We start from the raw sequence: 19,559 nt of genomic DNA on the forward strand, positions 1-19,559 counted from the left end.
GCAATCTGAGGGACTCCTTGACCATGTCTTCCTGCTACCCCTCCAATCCCAAAACCAGGTTCCTTTAACCATACCCCAAAAATTCTTTGGTCTCGGAACTTAGACCTCATAACCATGTTGCTTTGGCCCTCTCCTGGCACGTGTAAGATTACTAGCAATGCCCACCATCAGCCTGACAATACCAGGTTTCGGGGCCTTAAAGCACAGCCCCTCTAAAAGTGCCCCCAATGTCTGTGCCCAGTCTTTTAGCCACATGCTTAAAACTGTCCTCACTATGCTGCTAAAAGCTCTTTCAACTGGACTCACTCTTGCCTGTCTTACATTCCCAGCACCATAATGGCCCTTCTTGGCCAACATGATGGAAAGAAAAAAAATGTATGTATTCTATTAAAATTCACACAGCATTGTAGAGCCATCACACAGGCTTGGCCTAGTGAGATCAATGTCAGATCCCGGAATCACAGGAAGAGATGCAGAGGGGACCAATATCCAGGCCAGGGCAGATAGCTTTGGGTTCCTTTCAGTCATGAATCACTCCCTCCTGTGTCTTCCTCTTTTCTTTTTTTCTTTTTTAAGATTTATTTATTTATTTATTTCAGAGACAGAGACAGAGAAAGAGAGAAAGGGAGGAGCAGAGGGAGAAGGACAAGCAGACTCCACACTGAGCGCAGAGCCCAACACAGGGCCCCATCCCAGGACCCTGAGACCATTACCTGAGCTGAAATCAAGAGCCAGATGTTCAACTGACCAAGCCACCCATGCGCCCCTAGCTGAAGTTTTGCTGTAGGGGCAAATGGCTCATTTCTGATGGATGATAAGAGATCCCAGACTCAAAAGGCTGCAGGGCCTGATAAGTAGAACTGAGACCAGGGCAGCTCCTGTGTTCCTGCTGGCCTCATCCTTCAACCTCACCCCTAAAGTTCCCTGGCTTTTAGCCCTACAAACACTTCACCCCCTTTTTTTCTCAGCTTTGTCCCTCAGTATAGACTTCTTCCTTCATTTTGCAAATTTTCTTTTTTTTTTTTTGAGATTTTATTTATTCATTTGAGAGAGAGAGAGAGAGAGAGAGAGAGGAAGAGCACAAGCTGGGGGAGGGGAAGAGGGAGAAGGACAAGGGGACTCCATCCTGAGCATGGAGCCCAACACAGGACTCAATCCCAGGACCCTGAGATCCTGACGGGAGCCAAAATCAAGAGTCAGTTGCTTAACTGACTGAGCCACCCAGGCGACCCAAATTTTCTTTTGATGTTGAAGTACCTGCAGGCCGGGACTGTGGGGAAGAGTGCTTTGTGAAGGCGGGGGCGGGGGAGGGCGGGGGGCAGAGATGGCACTGGAGGTGCTACTCACTGGGTCTGCCCCTATCCCAACTTCTGTGGGGATGAAGTAGAACCTTCCAAGATCAGCTCAAGTTGCTGTAACTGATTCCCTACCTCTGCCTCCCTGAGTAATGCAAATACCCCCATCACCCACCCCACTTTTGCACAAAGTTTTAACATCTTAAGAGGTCTGTGTTTATTTTTTAATTATTTTTAAAGATTTTATTTATTTATTTATTTGACAGAGAGCGAGCACAAGCCGGGGGAGTGACAGGCAGAGGGAGAGGGAGAAGCAGGCCCCCCGCAGAGCAGGGAGCCTGATGCAGGACTCAATCCCAGGACCCTGGGATCATGACCTCAGCCGAAGGCAGACGCTTAACCAACTGAGCCACCCAGGCGCCCCAAGAGGCCTGTGTTTAGAGGCCACTTTTCCATGAGGCTCTGTGGGAGTGCTTTCTTGACTCAATCCAAGGGTCCTGGTTTTCTGCAGCTGTTTCCATCATCATTCCTATATCCCCTGCCTTTGCTCCTACTTTCCACATCTAGAGAGGGCGCTTCACACCCTGACTTCGGTGATACCTCTTTCTAGGTCTTGGGGTGAGAGATGGGAATTAAAGTCCTCACATGTGGCTCTGCAGTTCAGATGCTGGGCCCGAGGGTGAGCTTCTCTCCAGGGAGAGAGAGAAGGATGGAATGAGGCTCAGGCATATACGAGTCTAAAGGGATCGCGGATGCTCCAAACCTTAGAATCCAGGACGGGTGAATCCTGGGTGCTCTTGGAGAACTGGGATAAAGGTGGACTCAGTTTAGGCATCTAGGGAATTGCTTATCTGGGGAAGTGAATCTCACTCTCCCCCTGACCTTGGGTGATTCAAGGGCCCAGGCTCTTAGGGCCATATGTGACCAAGAAGAATAAGCCTGGGGGAGAATTTGTGGCATAATGAATTCATGGGAGGGATTCTTGGGTAGATGAGTGTTTGAACTTAGAGATTCCAGTTCCATGGGAGAGGATTTTGTGGGGTGGGAGGCTGACAGGTGAAAAAACTTTCAAATGTTCTAATAGCTACTGTGAAGAGGTAGCTATCTTCTGAAATGTCCAAATTTTGCTGGATTTCTATGCTATCATCTGTTTTCAAGTTGAATCTCTACTGAGGATATTTTTTATTAATCTGGAATATTTTTATTAATCTGGTATATTTTAGTCATAAGTGTTTCATTTGATTTTAAGTAAAATTGCAGAAATAGAAAATGAATTTGCTTGATTTCAGGTTAAAACAAATACATATAGCCATCTTCTGTAAATAATCATTTTTAAACCTTGGAAGTTATTCTCTTACAGGAAATAATGGTCTTATAGAGCCAGATCTGTGTCTGCACAACATGTAGTATCTATTATGATTTCTTTTCACTGTCAAACTTCTCTTTGGAAGATGAACCAGTTCTTGGAGCACCTGGGTGGCTCAGTTCGTTAAGCACCTGCATTTGGCTCAGGTCATGATCCCAGAGTCTTGGGATGGGGCCCCGAATCGGGCTCCCTGCTCATCAGGAAGCTTGCTTCTCCCTCTGCCTCTGTCCCATCTCTCATGCTCTCTCGCTCTCTCAAATAAACAAATAAAATCTTAAAACAAAACAAAAGATGAACCAGTTCTTGAAGTCCAGCTCTCAATCCAGTGCTCTTTCCTTTCTGTTCCATGGATATCAATAGTCCATTCTTTTTTACTGCTGAATAACATTCCATTGTATGGATAAGTCACAATTTATCCATTTACCTGTTGATGGACTTTGGATTGTTTCCAATTTGGGCTATATTATGAACATTCATGTACCATGCTTTGTATGGGCATATGCTTTCAGGTATCTTGGGTAAAAACATAGGAGTGGAATGAATGGGTCATATAACTGGTGTATGCTTGACTTTTTATTATAAAACAACCAAACTTTCCTAAAGTGGTTTTCCCATTTTTTATACTCACCAGCATGGTATGAGAGTTTCAGTTCCTCCACATTCTTACCAACACTTGGTATGGATAATATTTTTAATTTTAGACATTCTAATACGTGTATAGTGATATCGCATCTTGGTCTTACTTTACATTTCACTAATGGGTTATAACGTTTAATATCTTTTCATTTTGCCCATATTATTTATTGGGTGTTTGGTTTCCTATTATTGAGTTTTGAGAGTTCATTATATATTTTTGATACAAGCCCTTTATCAGATATGTAATTTGCTCTCAAAATTAATGAAAGACGTAAAGGTAAGAGCTAAAATTATAAAACTCAGAGGAAAACATAGGCAACCTTTGTGATCTTCGGTTAGGCAATGAAATATTGGATCACCAAAAACACAACAAATAAGAGGAAAAAAAGATAAAATGGATTTAATAAAAATTTAAAACTATCGTGCTTCAAAAGACACATTAAGAAAGTAAAAGTAAAAGATTACTTTGTTGGTATGTCTTTATTCACTTTTACCTCGGAACTGGACCTTGGATCTGGACCTTTAACTTCATATGTGCACCTAGATGTGATCTTAGTCATAGATATTGGATCAGGACCTTAGGTCTACAAATGTATGTTGGACATGCAGCTCGGACCTGGATTTGTCCAGTTCCTTGGAAATGATCATAAGCTAGAAATTATAAGTGGATGTGAAACTTTTACTTAGACCTTGGTATTTCTCCTGGACTTAGACACCTGGACCTTGGACAATATTTAGATCTCAGGCTCCAGCCTTATAATTAAATTTTTGACCTATATTTTTCCAGAATCTTGGACCTGAGCTTATATCTGGACCTTGGTCATGGACCTGGACCTTGGACCTCGATCTGGAGCATGAGTGTTATATGGTAGGGCTGCCATAACAAAGTACCACAAACTGGCTCACTTAACCAACAGAAGTTCTGCAAGTTAAAAATTCAAGATAAGCTATTGGCAGGGTTGATATCTTCTGAGGACTGTTCTGCAACAGTTCTGCAAGTTAAAAATTCAAGATAAGCTATTGGCAGGGTTGATATCTTCTGAGGACTGTGAAGGAGAAATCAATTTTTACCTCTGTCCTGGTTTCTGGTGTTTTTCTGGCAACCTTCAACATTCTTGGATTTGTAGATGAATTGCCCCACTCTCTGTCTTTATGCTCACATGGTAGTTCTCCCTGTATGTGTATCTGTGCCAAATTTCTCCTTTTTATAAGGACACCAGTCATCGAATTAGGGGTCCACCCACTCCTGTATGACTTCATCTTAACTAATAACATTTACAACAACCTTGTTTCCAAATAAGGTCACATTCTGCAGTACTGGGAGTTAGGTCTTCAACACATGAATTTCTGAGGACTACAATTCAACCCATAAATGTGTAAAGTGGTATCTTTAACGACATTGACCTGGACTCTGTATAGGAACTTGGAATTTGGACTTGGAACTGGATGTTGACCTGAGCAGAACATTGAACCTGACCTTAGACCTAGACCTTGACCTTTGGAAGAGTGCCTGAAACTTTGATCAGGAGATCAGACCTGGATTTTGGATATGGACTTGGACTTTGGACCCAGTACCTGGATTTGGACATGGACCTAAATTTTTTTTAAAGATTTTATTTATTTATTTTGAGAGCGTGAAAGAGAGTATGAACGAGGGGGAAGGGCAAAGGGTGAGGGAGAAGCAGGCTACCTGATGAACAAGGAGCCCAGTGTGGGATTTGATCCCAGGACTCTGGGAACATGACCTGAGCTGAAGGCAGTTGCTTAACTGACTGAACCACCCAGGCACTCTGGACAAGGACCTAAATTTGACATTGGAATTGGATTTGACATTAGGCCTGGTCTTTGGACTGGATCTGGGTTTTGGAACTGTGCCTTGGAACTTAAAGTTTTATCTTGAACCTTCTCCTCTAAAGTTGGACATGCCCCTTGTACCTCAACTTGGATGTGAGCCTGGACCTGACCTTGGTTGTGGACATTGGACCTGCACTTTGACGTAGACATGGACCACGGGACCTGCACTTCAGTGTTGGAAGTAGACTTTAGACCTTGTTCCTGAGCCTTGAATTTGGATTTCAAACCTTGATCTCTGACCCTGACTTAAATTACATCTGAATCTCAACCTGGTCTTTGGCCTTGGGCATCAACATGGTCTTTGAACTTGGACTTGAACCTTGAAACTCGTTATCATATCTGAACTGTGTACCTGAACATTCCTGGACTTCAGACCTAAACTTAGACATGGTATTTGCTTATTAATCTGCATTTAGATCTTGAACTTGAATTTGGTTGTTGAAACTGAAATTCTTTTAAAAAAGATTTTATTTATTTATCTGACAGAGAGAGAAAGAGAGCACAAGTAGGCAGGGCAGCAGGCAAAAGGCGAGGGAGAAGCAGGTTCCCTGCTGAGCAGAGAGCCTATGTGGGGCTCGAACCCAGGGCCCTGGGATCATGACCTGAGCCAAAGGCAGACACTTAACTGACTGTGGCAGCCAGGTACCCATGGTTGTTGAATCTGAATTTCTAACAGAGGACTTGGACTTTATACCTGGACCATGGATCTGACCCCATGTCTAGACTTCAGACCTGGATGTGGACATGACCTTGGGCCAAGAATGTAGACCTGGATGTCCATCCTGAACTTTGACCTTCTCCTGGACATTGAACCTGAAACTTAGACATACATAGGACCTGGAACTTGTTCCTGACATTGGACTGTACATTGGACCTGGACCTCAGGTATGAACTTTAGATATGCACATGCACACTGGACCTGAACCTTGGACCTAGATTTTCCCAGTTTCCTATATATTACCTTTAACTAGAATTTGGAACTGAACCTGGATTTTTGACTTGGACATTGGAGCTGGACCTTGTATGTGGACATGGACTTTGAAGCTGAACCTTGGAATTCAACCTCAGACGTGGATTTGTTCAGCATTTAGGAACTGACATTAGACCTGGATCTTGGTCAAGGATCTGACTCATGCTTCAGCCTTGGACCTGGGACTCAGACTTCAGTCTGCATCTTGGACTTAGGACCATGATCTGGACAATGTAAATGAACTTGGACTTTGGACCTGGACCTTGGACCAGAATTTGTACATGACATTGGACCTGATCTTTGGATCTAAATCTGGACCTGGTTTTGGATGTTGGACTTAGACCTAAGGCTTTGATTTTACCTGGAACATATACTTGACATTAGACTTGATTATTAGACATGTACCAGCACTTGAGAGAGAGAGGTGGGGGCAGGAGCAGAGGGAGAGGGACAAACAGACTCCACGCTGCCACGGAGCCCAACACAGGGCTTAATTCCATGACCCTGAGATCATGACCTGAGCCAAAATCAAGAGTTGGACGCTCAACTGACTGAGCCACCCAGGTGACCCTGGATCTCAAATCTTGCTTTTTCTTGAACAATGTACCTTACCTTAAAAATGTAAATTGTGCTTACATTTGGATCTTTGACTTGGACCTGCATCTATGAACAAGGTATTGGACCTCACCAGTGAGTTTTTTTTTTTTAAAGATTTTATTTATTTATTCGACAGAGATAGAGACAGCCAGCGAGAGAGGGAACACAAGCAGGGGGAGTGGGAGAGGAAGAAGCAGGCTCATAGCCGAGGAGCCTGATGCGGGGCTCGATCCCATAACGCCGGGATCACGCCCTGAGCCGAAGGCAGATGTTTAACCGCTGTGCCACCCAGGCGCCCCTCACCAGTGAGTTTTGGCAATGAAATTGGACTTTGATCCTAGACCTCAGATCTGGATATTGTTCTTAGACTTAGGCTTCAGTACTGGATTTGAATCTCAAATATGACTATCAGACCTTAAAGCTGAACCTCATTTCTGGACCCTGACCCTATAACTCAGAATGGATTACACATGACCTTGGAACTAAAATGTGGATCTGGATCTTGGAGCTGGAACTCAAGCTGTATAGATATTCAACCTGGACTTTAGACATGGATTTAATCTGAATCTTGGACTTAACTTAGACCTGGGAAGTAGACCCAGAATTGGACCTTGGACCTGGTCCTTGGAGGTCTGCATTGGATCTGACTTTGGATCCAGACTTTGGGTCTTGACCTAAACCTGGACTTTGGAAGTAGTTGAGTGTTTCTCAACCTTGAACATGGGCCTTGAATCGAGACTGTGAACCTGGGCCTAGATTTGACATTAAACACTAACATTGGACCTGAGCCTCAAATATGAACATAGATATTGGACATGGAGCATGGACTTGACTTGGATCTGGATCTTAGATACAATCTTTGGAACTGAACACTGACCTGCTCCTGAACCTTGTTGTAGATGTTGGATGTGGAATTGGCCTGTAAGTTAGTCCTGACATTAAACCTGGTCCTTGGACATGGGCTTTGATATTAGAACTGTATCTTGGACCTCAGACTTGAACACTGAACCTTTTAAACTTGGATCTGCCCTTTGACCTGAACGTGGGGTATGGATCTGCATTTGATCTTGGATACTTATGTTGGACTTGGTCTCTGGAGATGGGCATGGATCTTGGACCTGGACCTTAACCTTAAATGTTGTAGACTTAAGGACCTTGTTCTCAAACTCTGGACCTGGACCTCGAACCTGGAAACTCAGACTTAGGCCTGGATCTTAGACTTGGCCCTTAGGTCTCAAACTGGTCCTTGGACATAGAAATGGACCTTAGACTTGAACATCAAATCTCGACTGTGGAACTCTGTTTGTCTGTGATGTTGGACCTGTCCTCAGACTTGGTCTTTGGTGATGGACCTAGACCTTGGAACTATTACTTGAACTTCAACCTCTAACCTGAGACTTTGACCTCATGTCAAGACCTCAGACCTAGAAATCAGACCTACACCAGGACATGACCTTGGATCTGGAATGTTGATCTGAACCAGAATCCTAGCTATAGAGTGGGGGACCTGGGACTTAGACTGGAACCTTAGTTTGGAACTCAACTTGTCCTGGACATTGAACTCAGACATGGGATTGACTTGGATCTTGGAACTTACCTTTGACTTTTACTTAGATGTCTAACTTTGGTCACAGAACTTGAACTTAGGGCACTTGTTTTGGTCTCCTTGTGGGTGCTACTCCACCACCTTAGTATTTTTCCATGGGGGAGGGTAGCCTCAGACCTGGCTAGGAAATAGAGTGCTTCCCCTGGCTGCTTACTGATAGCTGGCACTCCTGATCAATCCTCCTGTCCGTTTGCCTGGTGCTTTGAGTTGGACTTTCTATTTAGTCTGTTTAATCATGGGAAAAAATAGGCCAGATGGGCTGCCACCTGTTGCTGGGTTAGGGTTTGGGAAATTCCTAGTCTGGATCACCTTGTTCTATCATGTGGGGAGATCTAAGATGCCCTGCTGCTATGCTGTTCCTCTAGTCTGGAAGTCTCAAACCAGTTCTCCTTCAGAGAACCTTTCAGAGTTCTCCTTGATTGTTTCTTGCATGATTTTCAGGTTTATACTTGTACTCAGCAGGGAGGAGCAGAGATAAATGGGTCTACACCATTTTGTCTAGACTGAAAGTCACTGGTTCTAGGTTGCTCTAGGTTACTCTGTTGAGAGCTTTGCTATAAAGGTGAGCAGAGATATGGGACAGTGGCATGAAGGAGATGTGGTGCTAAGAAATGTTTGTTTTTATTTTTTTATTTTTAATTAATCTTTAAAATTTTAAGTAGGCTCCATGCCCAACGTGGGGCTTGAACTCATGACCCTGAGATTATGAGTTGCATGCTCTACCAACTGAGCCAGCCAGGAGCCCCTATTTATTTATTTTTTAATGAAAGTACAGCCTGTTTGTAAGCTCTATCTCCTGATGATGCAGGAAGCATAGGAAATAATTACTGGAGCAATGCCCTGAATAGGTAGCAGACTGTTTAAGGCCTTCCCTGCACAAAATGGGGAAGGCCTTAAACAGGAGGTTGGAAGTTTTGTCCATTGCTCCTCTGAACAGAAGGGAAGCAGACTACATGGACACAGATGCAGGTAGCTACTCAGTAAGGTCTTGGACGTCTAAGGAGTTTCTTTCCTGGCTGTTTGTTAACTTCCTGAAAGAGGAAGCAGGGTCAACAGCTGGACAGTGAGAAGAAGGAAGAAGTTGTTGAAGGTTTGGAGAGAGAGAATATATGAAAAGGTTACCTAGGAGAGTGGATGAGCGATTGGTGTAGGTTTAGAAGACGTGAGAGAGGGATACAGAGGACTATGATTTAAAAGTAGGATTTAAAGACTTTAAAGTTGGAGGGATCCTAAGTGATATCAAAGACCAGGGTGTGGATGGCCTAGCGCTATTTACAAAGTAGGTCTGGCACAGTACTGGGCAACAGTGAGAAAGGCATGAGGAAACCAGTCTCCTCTGGAGTGTTTAGTATGCAAGCCACACTGGAGTGGGCTGCAGTGTGGGGGACGAGCCTGTTAGAGCAGACAACTGGTGTGGTTTGTTTGTATAGAGATGAAGAAACAGTGGTAGCTGATGGGGAAAGTGGGGCTAAAAAGATTTTGAAAGATGGGAGACACCAAAACATGTTTGAATTCAAAGGGAAGGGACTCAGCAGAGGAAGGTAAAAGTGCAGTAGAGACCAGAAAACCGGAAGAGCAAGGTGGGATTCCAAAAACCAAAAGAGCACATGGAAGGACTGGCTTAATGGGAAGCGGGACACTTCCTATGTTGTAACAGGAGGAGAAGAGGAGAGGGGAACATATGCAGACACATTTATAGATTCAGATGTGAGAAGATTCTGACTCCCAGACATCTAACTCTAACCCCCGGGTAGATGCTTCAGCCCATTACCTTCCATGCAAGGTATCCCCCCTACTGGCAGAGAGGCACTGGTCTTGCCAAGATCACACTGACCTTCATGCTGCCACATTTAGAGGGTATTTAAAGGCTTCATCATTCTGGACTTCTCAACAATATTCAACATTGCTTCATTCTCCAGAAACACTCTCTTCTCTTGACTTTCCTGCGGCACACATCCCTGATTTTTTCCTTCCTTCTTGCGCTATTTCTTCATCTCCTTTGTTAGCTTGTGCAAATATTTGTTTTCACAAATTCTATATAAATTCAAGGTTCCTCACTACTCCCTGTACAGTAGATTGTCATAGTAACGGCCCTCCAATGAGTCACACCTCCCAGTATCCATGCCCTTGAGCAGTCTCTTCCCACGTGGACTCTGGGCTTGGCCACGTGACTTGCCTTGACCAGTGGGATATTAGCACACATGATAGAAACAGAAGCTTGATAAGCTTGTGAATGGGCAGCCTGGTCTCCTGGAATCCTGAAACAATCATGCTATGAAGCAGCTCGGATAAAAAACCACGTCGGACCCACCTGCTTAACACAGCCACAGGAGTGCGTCCAGGTGAGACCAGCACAATCACCCAGCCAATCCAGAGACGCATAAATCGATCATTGTTCTAAGCCGCTACATTCTGAGGTGATTTCTAATGCAGCAATAGGTAACAGTCATTGTCATCTACAACAGAGACATGGCTAACTTTAGTGGCTTTGTGCAAATCAGAAAAAACGTGAGTCATAAAAACATGCGTCTACTGGGCAGACACACCTTTGTTCAAATCGAAGGTGCCCCTTCCCCTAGGATGCAGGCCTATGCCAGTGCCCAGCATGGATTCGGGCCCACACACAGCTCTGTCACTGGGCACCTTTATGCACTGGACAAGCTGCACCCTGTGTGTGAACCTTCCGGGAGGTTTCTACACAATTCTCTCCATTTAGCATAGGCCAGAAACTTGGCTTCAGGACAGTTTATTTTGTTTGTTTTTTTAAATTTATTTTAGAGAAAAAGTAGGGGGAGGGGCAGGGCGAGAAAGAGAGAGAGAATCTCTAGCAGACTCTGCACTGAGCTCGATCCTGCGACCTAACATGATCTGAGCCGAAATCAAGAGTCGGATGCCTAACCGACTGAGCCACCCAGGTGCCCCCGGAACAGGTTTAATAACTTCACTTAAGGAGAGAGCGAAAGCACCCGCAGTAGTGCTCCTAGCCTTGAGGACTTAGTTGAACACTGACTTTTATTGAGGAAGATAGGCCAAATTGTGCTTATGGTCACTGCATTTCTCAGGCAAGTCAATTAGGCAAACTCCTTGAAAAAGATGACTAGTTCTCAGAGAAAACAGGAGCCATTATTCCTCTGAATCACCACGAACATTCTGGAAAAGAGGTAGATAGAGAGCTAGATTCTAGAGCAGGTGGCGTTGAGGAGCTAGATCCTCAGGTGAGTGTGGTGCCCAGCAGAGAGGGCCCCACGATCCCCAGGCCTCCCTGGCCCCAGGAGGTCTCTGAGAAAAGGCTGGGCAATGCCACCAGTCTTCACAGACCAATAGGCTTGCATCTGGCTGGTCCTGGGCCTCCTGGCCCGGCTGCACAGTGGATGCCTCCCTCTGGACTGTAGCGCAGAGGGCCACAGCGCAACTGGGGCTCCTCTTCCTCGTACCAGCGCTGTTCACTGAAGTCAGGGAAGAAGGCTGCAATCTCTCTACTGGCTGAAACCACAGAGTCTGTAAGGGGAGGTAAGAAAGAGAAAGGGTTCTCATAGGGAATGCAGGATGGAGGCAAGAGGCAGTCATAATCAGATTCAGAAACCTGAGCCTCTACTTCTGCCTGACCCTCAGTCCCGGGGCCACATCTGCTGAGATGGCCACAAAGGACCATAAATGCAACTGGGAGGAAAGTTCACTGGCTCTCAACTCCACCGTATGGCCTGACCACCAGCCGCAAACCATCCTCCCCTATCTGTGGCTGAGGACAGTGGCAGACTCACCAGAGCCATGGGTTGTGTTGCGGGTGTCAGTGAGGCCAAAACTGCCACGAATTGAATCCGGGGCCACATGACGTGCTCGAAACACCCTGGTGGGTCCCATCAGTGTCCTCCAGAGCTGGATGGCATCCTTGCGGGCGAGGATGTAGGCTCGGATTGGCCCACTGTGTACAGAAGGAACACATGTCAGGAATCTGGCTGTGTGGTCCAGGAGCGCACACTGTGAGCAGAGCACTAATAAGGCACATACATCCTGAGAGTTACCCTGCCTTTCCAGCTAAGTACCAATGCTGCTTCAAGTCATCGGTGATGGAAGGCCACTATGGGAGCACACGAAAGGCCACAAAGGTCAGTAGAGCTGCTAAGTAGCACTCAACAATACTCTTCTATAGCCATTGGACCAATAACCATCATGAGACAGGTGCCACCAGGTCAGGGTTGCCTGAGTCATGGCCCCAAGCCATGGTTCTTGAGACACTTAACACTGATTACAACTTTAAAGAGTGTCAAACGAAATCAACAATTAGGGAGCAGGGGGAGATAAATCTTGGTGGATAAAGATACTGAAATGAAAATGAGTAGTACCTGGCCATGAACTCTACCAGCCGCTGATAGAAAAAACGCCCTGCAAAGAGAGAGTAACTTCATCAAGACACTGGTGCCCAAGAGAACTTTTTGTACTTCTGCCTCCTCACTTGGAATAATAAAAACTGTTTTATTTTATTTTATTTTTTAAAAAGATTTATTCATCCACTTTAGAGAGAGCATGCAGGTGGGAGGCGCAGAGCGAGAGGGAGAGAGAGTCTGAAGCAGACTCCATGCTGAGCGTGGAGCCTGACGTGGGGCTCGATCCCACAACCCTGAGATCATGACCTGAGCTCGACTGACTGCACCACCCAGGCGCCACAATAAAAACTGTTTTAGAGAAGGACCTTGAAGTCTGACATACCTGGGTCTGAATCCAGGCTCTACCATTTACAATGTGTGCAGTTTCTTTCTTTCTCTTTCTTTCCCTCTCTTTCTTTCTCTTTCTTTCTTTCTTTCTTTCTTTCTTTCTTTCTTTCTTTCTTTCTTTCTTTCTTTCTTCTCTCCTTTCTTTCTTTTCTTTTTTTTAAGATTTTATTTATTTATTTGACAGAGATAGCCAGTGAGAGAGGGAACATGGGGAGGGGGAGTGGGAGAGGAAGAAGCAGGCTCTCAGCGGAGGAGCCTGATGCGGGGCTCGATCCCAGAATGCTGGGATCACGCCCTGAGCCGAAGGCAGACGCTTAATGACTGAGCCACCGAGGCGCCCCACAACGTGTGCAGTTTCAGGTAGGTCATTCATTTCCCTAACTCAGGTTCCTAATCTGTGTACTAGAGACCTAACAATACCTAAGTCATAGGGCTCTAGGGAAAGTTATGAAACCATGAGCATTAGGACAATGTCTGAGAGAGTAAATATTTACTATTAACTACTGATTAACTACTGATATCATCAGGACATAAAACTAAATTTCTCGTTGGGACTATGAAGTGGAACCCTCCTAGAAAAAATATATATTTAAAAAAATATTTAATTAATTAATTAATTTGAAAGAGAGAGCACACCAAGTGGGGGGAGGAGCAGAGGGAGAGGGACAAGCAGACTCTGAACTGAGTGGGGAGCCGATGCAGGGCTCGATCCCACAACCCTGAGATCGTGATCTGAGCCGAAATCAAGAGTCAGATGCTCAACTGACTGAGCCACACAGGCGCCCCCAGAAAATATCTTTAAAACATTGATAATCATGAAAAGTTTGTGTATAAAGCAAGACTTCAGAAGAATGGCTGCAGCTTGACGGCTGGTAGGTCAGAGACAGCCTGCCACTGTGCATCCAGCTAAAAATCTCTCTTGCACGCATCTTGGGATAGAGAATCGTCCCATTGAGAGGACCGTTGATCCTACCTTCATGCTCTTGGTAAAACTTCTGGCATTCTTCTTTTCTCCACAGAAGTTCTCTCATTCGTACAATAAGGAACTTGTTGCTCAGAATCTGCTGATGAACAGCCTGGATAAACACCACATCGAAGATAAAAATCGGTCAAAGGGACCACGTGAGTCATTAGGAGACCCAGGCTGACCAAAAGAACCATGAAGACCCATCAGAGCCCAGGACTTGAGGGTCTGTCCCATGGTTGGGTCAGGAGACAAAGAAGGTGGGGTGAGGTAAAGACCTTCAGTCACACGGCCAAAGCATGAGGCTCGGGGGCAGGGGGCAGGAAGTGCCATCTCTGCCCCTCCGTTCCTACAGCCCCTTAGCTGAAGCCCACATGTCCCATATGTCAGACCATCATAAAAATCTCTTGATAGTGGTCCTGCCTTGAGTTTGTCCCACTCTCTCCAAACCATCACACTTGACGGATTAAAAACACCCTAACTTACACGTCACACTCTGGTCAGAACCTCATTCATGGAATGAGGTACAACTACTTTAGCCCGGTGCTCAAGGCTGTACTTTCCTTGCCCTCTACCTCTTCCAATTCTCTAGTCCCATCACCCCAGTCGGCCTCTGGCCCTTGGATCCACCACACGTGTTCCTGCCTCTGCGGAACATCTGTCCTCCTGTGCACTAACCGAAGTCCACTCATCCTTCGAGCCTGGCCAGGTCCCGACACTTGTAGGCTGCCATTCCTGACCGCGCTGGTCTTCCTCTGCACCACAGCGAGCTCACCTAGCAGAGCTGCTCAGTTAGTACTCATCCAGCTACCGCAGGTAGAACCCTACAAGGACCCTCGCCAGTTCCACCAAGATTCTGAACCCTACTTTCCGGGACTGTGAATATGAAGCAATATGATTTTTACATTACATGGCAAAAGGGATTTTGCAGGTGTAATTAAGGTTGCTATCAGTTGACTTTGCTTATTTATTTTTTAAAGATTTATTTATTTATTTTAGAGAGTGAGAGTATGTGTGGGGGAGAGGCCGAGGGAGAGGGTGAGAGAGAATCTTAAGACTCCCTGCTGAGTGTGGAGCCCAACATAGGGCTTGATCCCATGACCCTGAGATCATGACCTAAGCTGAAATCAAGAGTCAGACGCTCAACCAACTGAGCCACCCAGGCGCCCTGTCAGTTGACTTTGCTTTAATCAAAAGGGAGGTTACTCAAGAGGAGCCCAATTAGTCCCATGAGCTCTTTAAAAGCAGAGTTTTATCTGGTTAGGGGCTAAAGGAGAAGTCAGATTTAAGCACGAGCAGCACTAAACACACTGTTGCTGTCTTGGAGATGGAGTGAGCCATGTGATGAGGAACGTGAGCGGTCTCTAAAAACTGACAGTGGTCCTCGCCTGAAGGGCGGCAAGGACATGGGGACCTCAGTCTTATAATCACACGAATCAAATTCTGCCAACAACCTGAATGAGTTTGGAAGTAGATTCTTCAGCTAAGGACCTGGTCAGCTGATACCTTGACTTTGGCCTTGTGAGACCCTGAGGAAAAACCCATCTGAGCCTACTGGACCTCTAAATTCTAGAATTATGAGATAATAAATGTTGTTTTAAGTTGCTACGTTTGTGGTAATTTGTTACACAGCAATAGAAAACTAATATACATACACTGTCTTGAGGTTTGGTTCTTCTTATTGTATTGGATCCTTATATTTGTAATCTGCCCCAATTCTCCAGTAGATTTTTAGTCTTCTTAGGGTCAGAGTCCATGGCTCTTAGCTTTGCCTCCACAGCATCTTGCACAGCACTGTGCTGTCAGTCTTCACAAGCGGCCCTGTGGCACTAGACATGGAAGCAGTGCCCAGGGCATACAGTAAGAGGCTTAGGACTCCTTCTTACCTCCAGAATCAGGGGGTGAGCAACAGCATCAGGCTTGATCAGGGCCAGAGTAAGCTGGAGAGCCTGAGGGCTCCGCAAGATCGAGGTCATCTCACTCCTGCCATCAGAAAGCTGGATTAGGGACCTATCAGTGCTGTGCTCCCCACCCTCCCTACTCCAGAGCCATGCAGCCTTGCAAGCCCACAGCGATCTCACTCTCAAAGCCTGTTGCAGTTCCATACAAAGGAGTTACCTATTCAGGAGAAATTCAAGTTTAAATACTACCTGTCTCTGCCAATATTCCCTTCACTTTCTAACTTTTCTTTGTGTTTTAGAGGATTTATAACTTACATTGCTAAACAGCCTGGCCACAAAGGTACAATAACTGTCTCCTTTCATAAGGCCTTCTATCCCATAGTGTGCTCCCATCAATCTAGAATTGGAAGATTGGATGGACAAGAATTGGGATGTTGCCAGGATACCCCCAAAGAAGTCTGCTGGATACATACCATCTCTTATCTAATCTTACAGATAGGTCAGGATCTCCCCTGCTCAAATCAAATCCTTTAATACATTCAGCTGTCCTCAATGGCAAGACTTGTGGACATGCAACTCCAAGGTCAGGGATCAGTTGTAACCATTTTGTATCTGAAGCAGCTGAAACAGTGCCTACGACAAATGTCAATTTAACTGACTAACGGAACCTATATAGTCTTATTCTGCCCATCTTCGTATTTCTAGTGCCTAGCATGGTGTAAGAGCTCAATAAATAAATGTGGAAATGATATAAGGAACATAAAAGTATTTTTTGAAACTGGACTAAGAGAATGAGGTCTCACCCAACTGCGAATTGCTATTCACATGTGAGAAATGGATCATCTGATCAGGACTAAGGACTAGGTCTCAAAAGATTATCTGGTGGAGCTCCTAAATTTGCCAACAAATATGGAGAAGGCTTCCATGAACACACACAGGGACGGTCTGGACAACACTCTCATTTCTAGGCTGAAAGCCTGACAATCACGTTAAAGGCAGTGCTAGGGTCTCCCGTATTCATGTCCTTTCTACAGCTTTCAGCTGGATGCTCCACTCGAACCACAAAACTCAGTCCAGTCTAACTAGTGCAAGATCAGCCAACCCACTCTCCCTAATATCCCAGGATGTGAGTAACCCAAAAGCAAACGGAATCTTCACCATAATCTAGGGAGAGATACCCTTGACACCTCCCCTCCCTCACTCTCCACATCCACGTCAATCACCAAGTTCTGGCAATTTTACCTAAGCAACAGATCTCAAATCCATACAACCCTCTCCTTCTCCAGCGCCACCACGCCAGTCCAAGACATCATCAACCCTCCCTGGACTTCTGCAACAGCTTCCTCCATGGCCTCTCAATTTCTACTCCTGCCAGCCTCTACCACCTGTTCTCCACACAGCAGCCAGCGAACTAAAATCAAATCTGATCCTATCATTTCCCTCCTTAACTCTTTGCGTGAGACGTTTCCACAGTCCAGAATGTGCTTCCTCTGGTTACCTCCTATTCGCCCACTAGATCTTAGCTCACTTCCCCTACTATATAGCTTTTTGGACATTTTCTTCAGTTACATCTTCACCCGTTAGGTCAGCCCTGTTAAAGCAGGGGTCTGTTTTGCTCACCATCTTATTTCCAGTACCTATGCAGACTGCCTAGTACACAGCTGTCTCTCAACAGTATTTGTTGAATGAATGAATGAATGAATGAATGAATGAAGCTCATCCAGCTATTGCAAGGCCAAGCTGTCAGGAGCTCTCCAGGGAAGGACGTGGTTCCTTTCCTAATGCCAGCTAAGTAACGACTGTCTTGGTCCCCCGGTTTAAAACAAATGCTGACAGGTCAAGAAACTCGCTCAACTTTAAAGTCACTCCATCAGAGCATCACAAATTTCAGAAGTTGCCTGGGCATTCGCCTCCACACCTGAGGCGCCCATTTCTCGGCTTCCGGGAGGGCGGTGACCAAGCCCCCCCTCCTCCCAGGCGCCGCGGGGACCTGCAATCCCCCAACTCTGTCTCGGCTTTCTATCTCCTACGCTCACCCCGACACCTGAGGCCCAGCTCCCTGAACCCCCCAGGTTCTCAGCCCCATTCCTTGACACCAATCCCTCTCCTCGCTGCCCCTCATTTCTCCGGGCCTGCAGCCGCGCGACTCCTGGCCCTCGTATCAGGGCCTAAGCGCACCCCAGATTCAGGGCCGTTCGGGCCCCTGCCTAGCCGGAGCTCCGGTCTGGATTCACCTGGTCCTCCACCGCGAAGCCCCGGCAGGCAGGCACCGCAATAGCCAGCCTGCGCCGCCCCAGCGGGGTCCTTCGGGCGTTCGGCCGGGCAGCCCTGCTGGGGGTCCTTGCCGGGAGGTCGCGGAGCGAGCTGGTAGCCAAGGACGGGTGTGTGTGTGTGGGGCTCGCGAGGAGAGGGTGCAGCGGGAGCGGCCGGGCGGAGACGGGGCGGCCTGCACCCCGAGGGCCGGTCCTGCCGGTGGCCCTTGTGTCTCCCCAGTGCTTGCCCCGGGCCGCACGAGAGGGCAGAGCCGGTTCGGGCGGGAGCCGCCCCTCCGCGCCGGGGCTCGGGCGCCCTCCGGCGGGTGGGAGGCCGGCGTTCCGGGGCAGCCCTGCGCGGGGGATGTGGCCGCCTGGCGGTGGGACTGACCTTGCCTGACTTGTTCTCTCTTTTCTGTCTAGGCTAGCTCCTGGCACGTGGTTGGGGGCCAGTACTTGTACGAGGTACGTGGAGGGCGAAGAACTGGCGCGCTTGATCGCGAGGGCAGAGGCCGCCGTTGCCAGTCTGGAGCTGCGAGTGATACGGAGACACGAGGGAGCACAGCTAACGTGGGGGTGGTGACCCAGGGTTCTTGGCTGGGGTACGGGTGTCCGCAGGCCGTGAGGTGAGGGGAGCTAGTCCTAAGCGCCTTGAACCTGTCGCTAAGGAATTCAGGGTGCGGTGGGTTACCCAGGAATCTGTTGAAGCAGTGCAGGGTGAGATGAGAACTGCGGGTATTCTTGGTGTGTGGTCTAAGTACGGAGAGGGGACGGTGTGGTAGGTTGAAGAAGGGTGTTATATTTTGTCTTGGAAGGAGTCACTGAATATGAGAAGAGTGAAAATAAGCCATAAAGGTCATCAATGTAAATATATATATTTTTAGCTGACTCTGATACCAGAAAAACAGGTGTTGCACTCCTGGAATGTTGGAAGGCAAGTCTGTGTTTCTGGCAGCTTGTTTCCACCTGGTGTCTTTGGGAAAGTCCAGTCCTGCCTGGCTGGTGAAGGCACGGGTCCATTTCTGCCTTCACAGGATGAGAATAAACTTAACCATGTGCTACTGTCCAGACATCAGGTTTTAGTCTTATTTTCCAAGTGCACCAGGTCCAGTTTTGTCTTCTACCTTTTTTTTTTTAAAGGTTTTATTTTTAAGTAATCTCTGCATCCAACAGGGGGCTCCAACATAACAACGGTGAGATCAAGAGTGGCATGCTCCACTGGCTGAGCCAGCCGGGCACCCCTGTTTGCTACCTTTATGTTTGTTAATATATCTTTGAATTATAGGGACTTCGACAAATTTTAGACCATGGTCCTTAGTTCACCTTTCTGCCTCACACACACACACACACACACACACACAGGAGAAGCCTTTAGTTCCATATGTTATAGTTGCTTTGACTATCCT

The 19,559-nt window shown here is 46.5% G+C and overlaps 1 protein-coding gene across 4 annotated transcripts; it reads right to left on the minus strand.

The window, feature by feature from the left end:
• Nucleotides 1-6,816: 6,816 nt before the first annotated feature.
• NME6 (NME/NM23 nucleoside diphosphate kinase 6) lies at nt 6,817-18,430 on the minus strand. 4 transcript variants are annotated; one of them, XM_026500742.3, is made up of 6 exons: nt 18,136-18,430; nt 15,887-15,983; nt 14,010-14,112; nt 12,668-12,707; nt 12,086-12,246; nt 6,817-11,822 (listed from the first exon to the last, which is right to left on the minus strand). In XM_026500742.3, exons 2-6 carry the CDS (start codon nt 15,974-15,976, stop codon nt 11,635-11,637), a joined length of 582 nt encoding a protein of 193 aa, XP_026356527.2. In that variant the 5' UTR covers nt 15,977-15,983; nt 18,136-18,430; the 3' UTR covers nt 6,817-11,634. The 4 variants fall into 4 exon arrangements, with proteins under 4 accessions (XP_026356527.2, XP_026356525.2, XP_048082725.1 ...); XM_026500740.4 differs by having other exon boundaries at nt 18,080-18,167; XM_048226768.2 differs by lacking the exon at nt 18,136-18,430 and adding an exon at nt 16,375-16,529.
• Nucleotides 18,431-19,559: the final 1,129 nt, after the last annotated feature.

Source organism: Ursus arctos, unplaced genomic scaffold, assembly GCF_023065955.2.
Source record: "Ursus arctos isolate Adak ecotype North America unplaced genomic scaffold, UrsArc2.0 scaffold_14, whole genome shotgun sequence".
NCBI lineage: Eukaryota > Metazoa > Chordata > Mammalia > Carnivora > Ursidae > Ursus > Ursus arctos.

Excerpts from the sequence above, each read along its gene's own strand:
- NME6 (XM_026500742.3), bottom strand. The coding sequence starts at position 15,976 with ATGACCTCGATCTTGCGGAGCCCTCAGGCTCTCCAGCTTACTCTGGCC. Across the intron at positions 12,708-14,009 it reads GTTTTACCAAGAGCATGAAG|GGCGTTTTTTCTATCAGCGG; the intron begins GTAGGATCAACG and ends CTCTCTTTGCAG. Across the intron at positions 11,823-12,085 it reads CAACACAACCCATGGCTCTG|ACTCTGTGGTTTCAGCCAGT; the intron begins GTGAGTCTGCCA and ends CTCCCCTTACAG.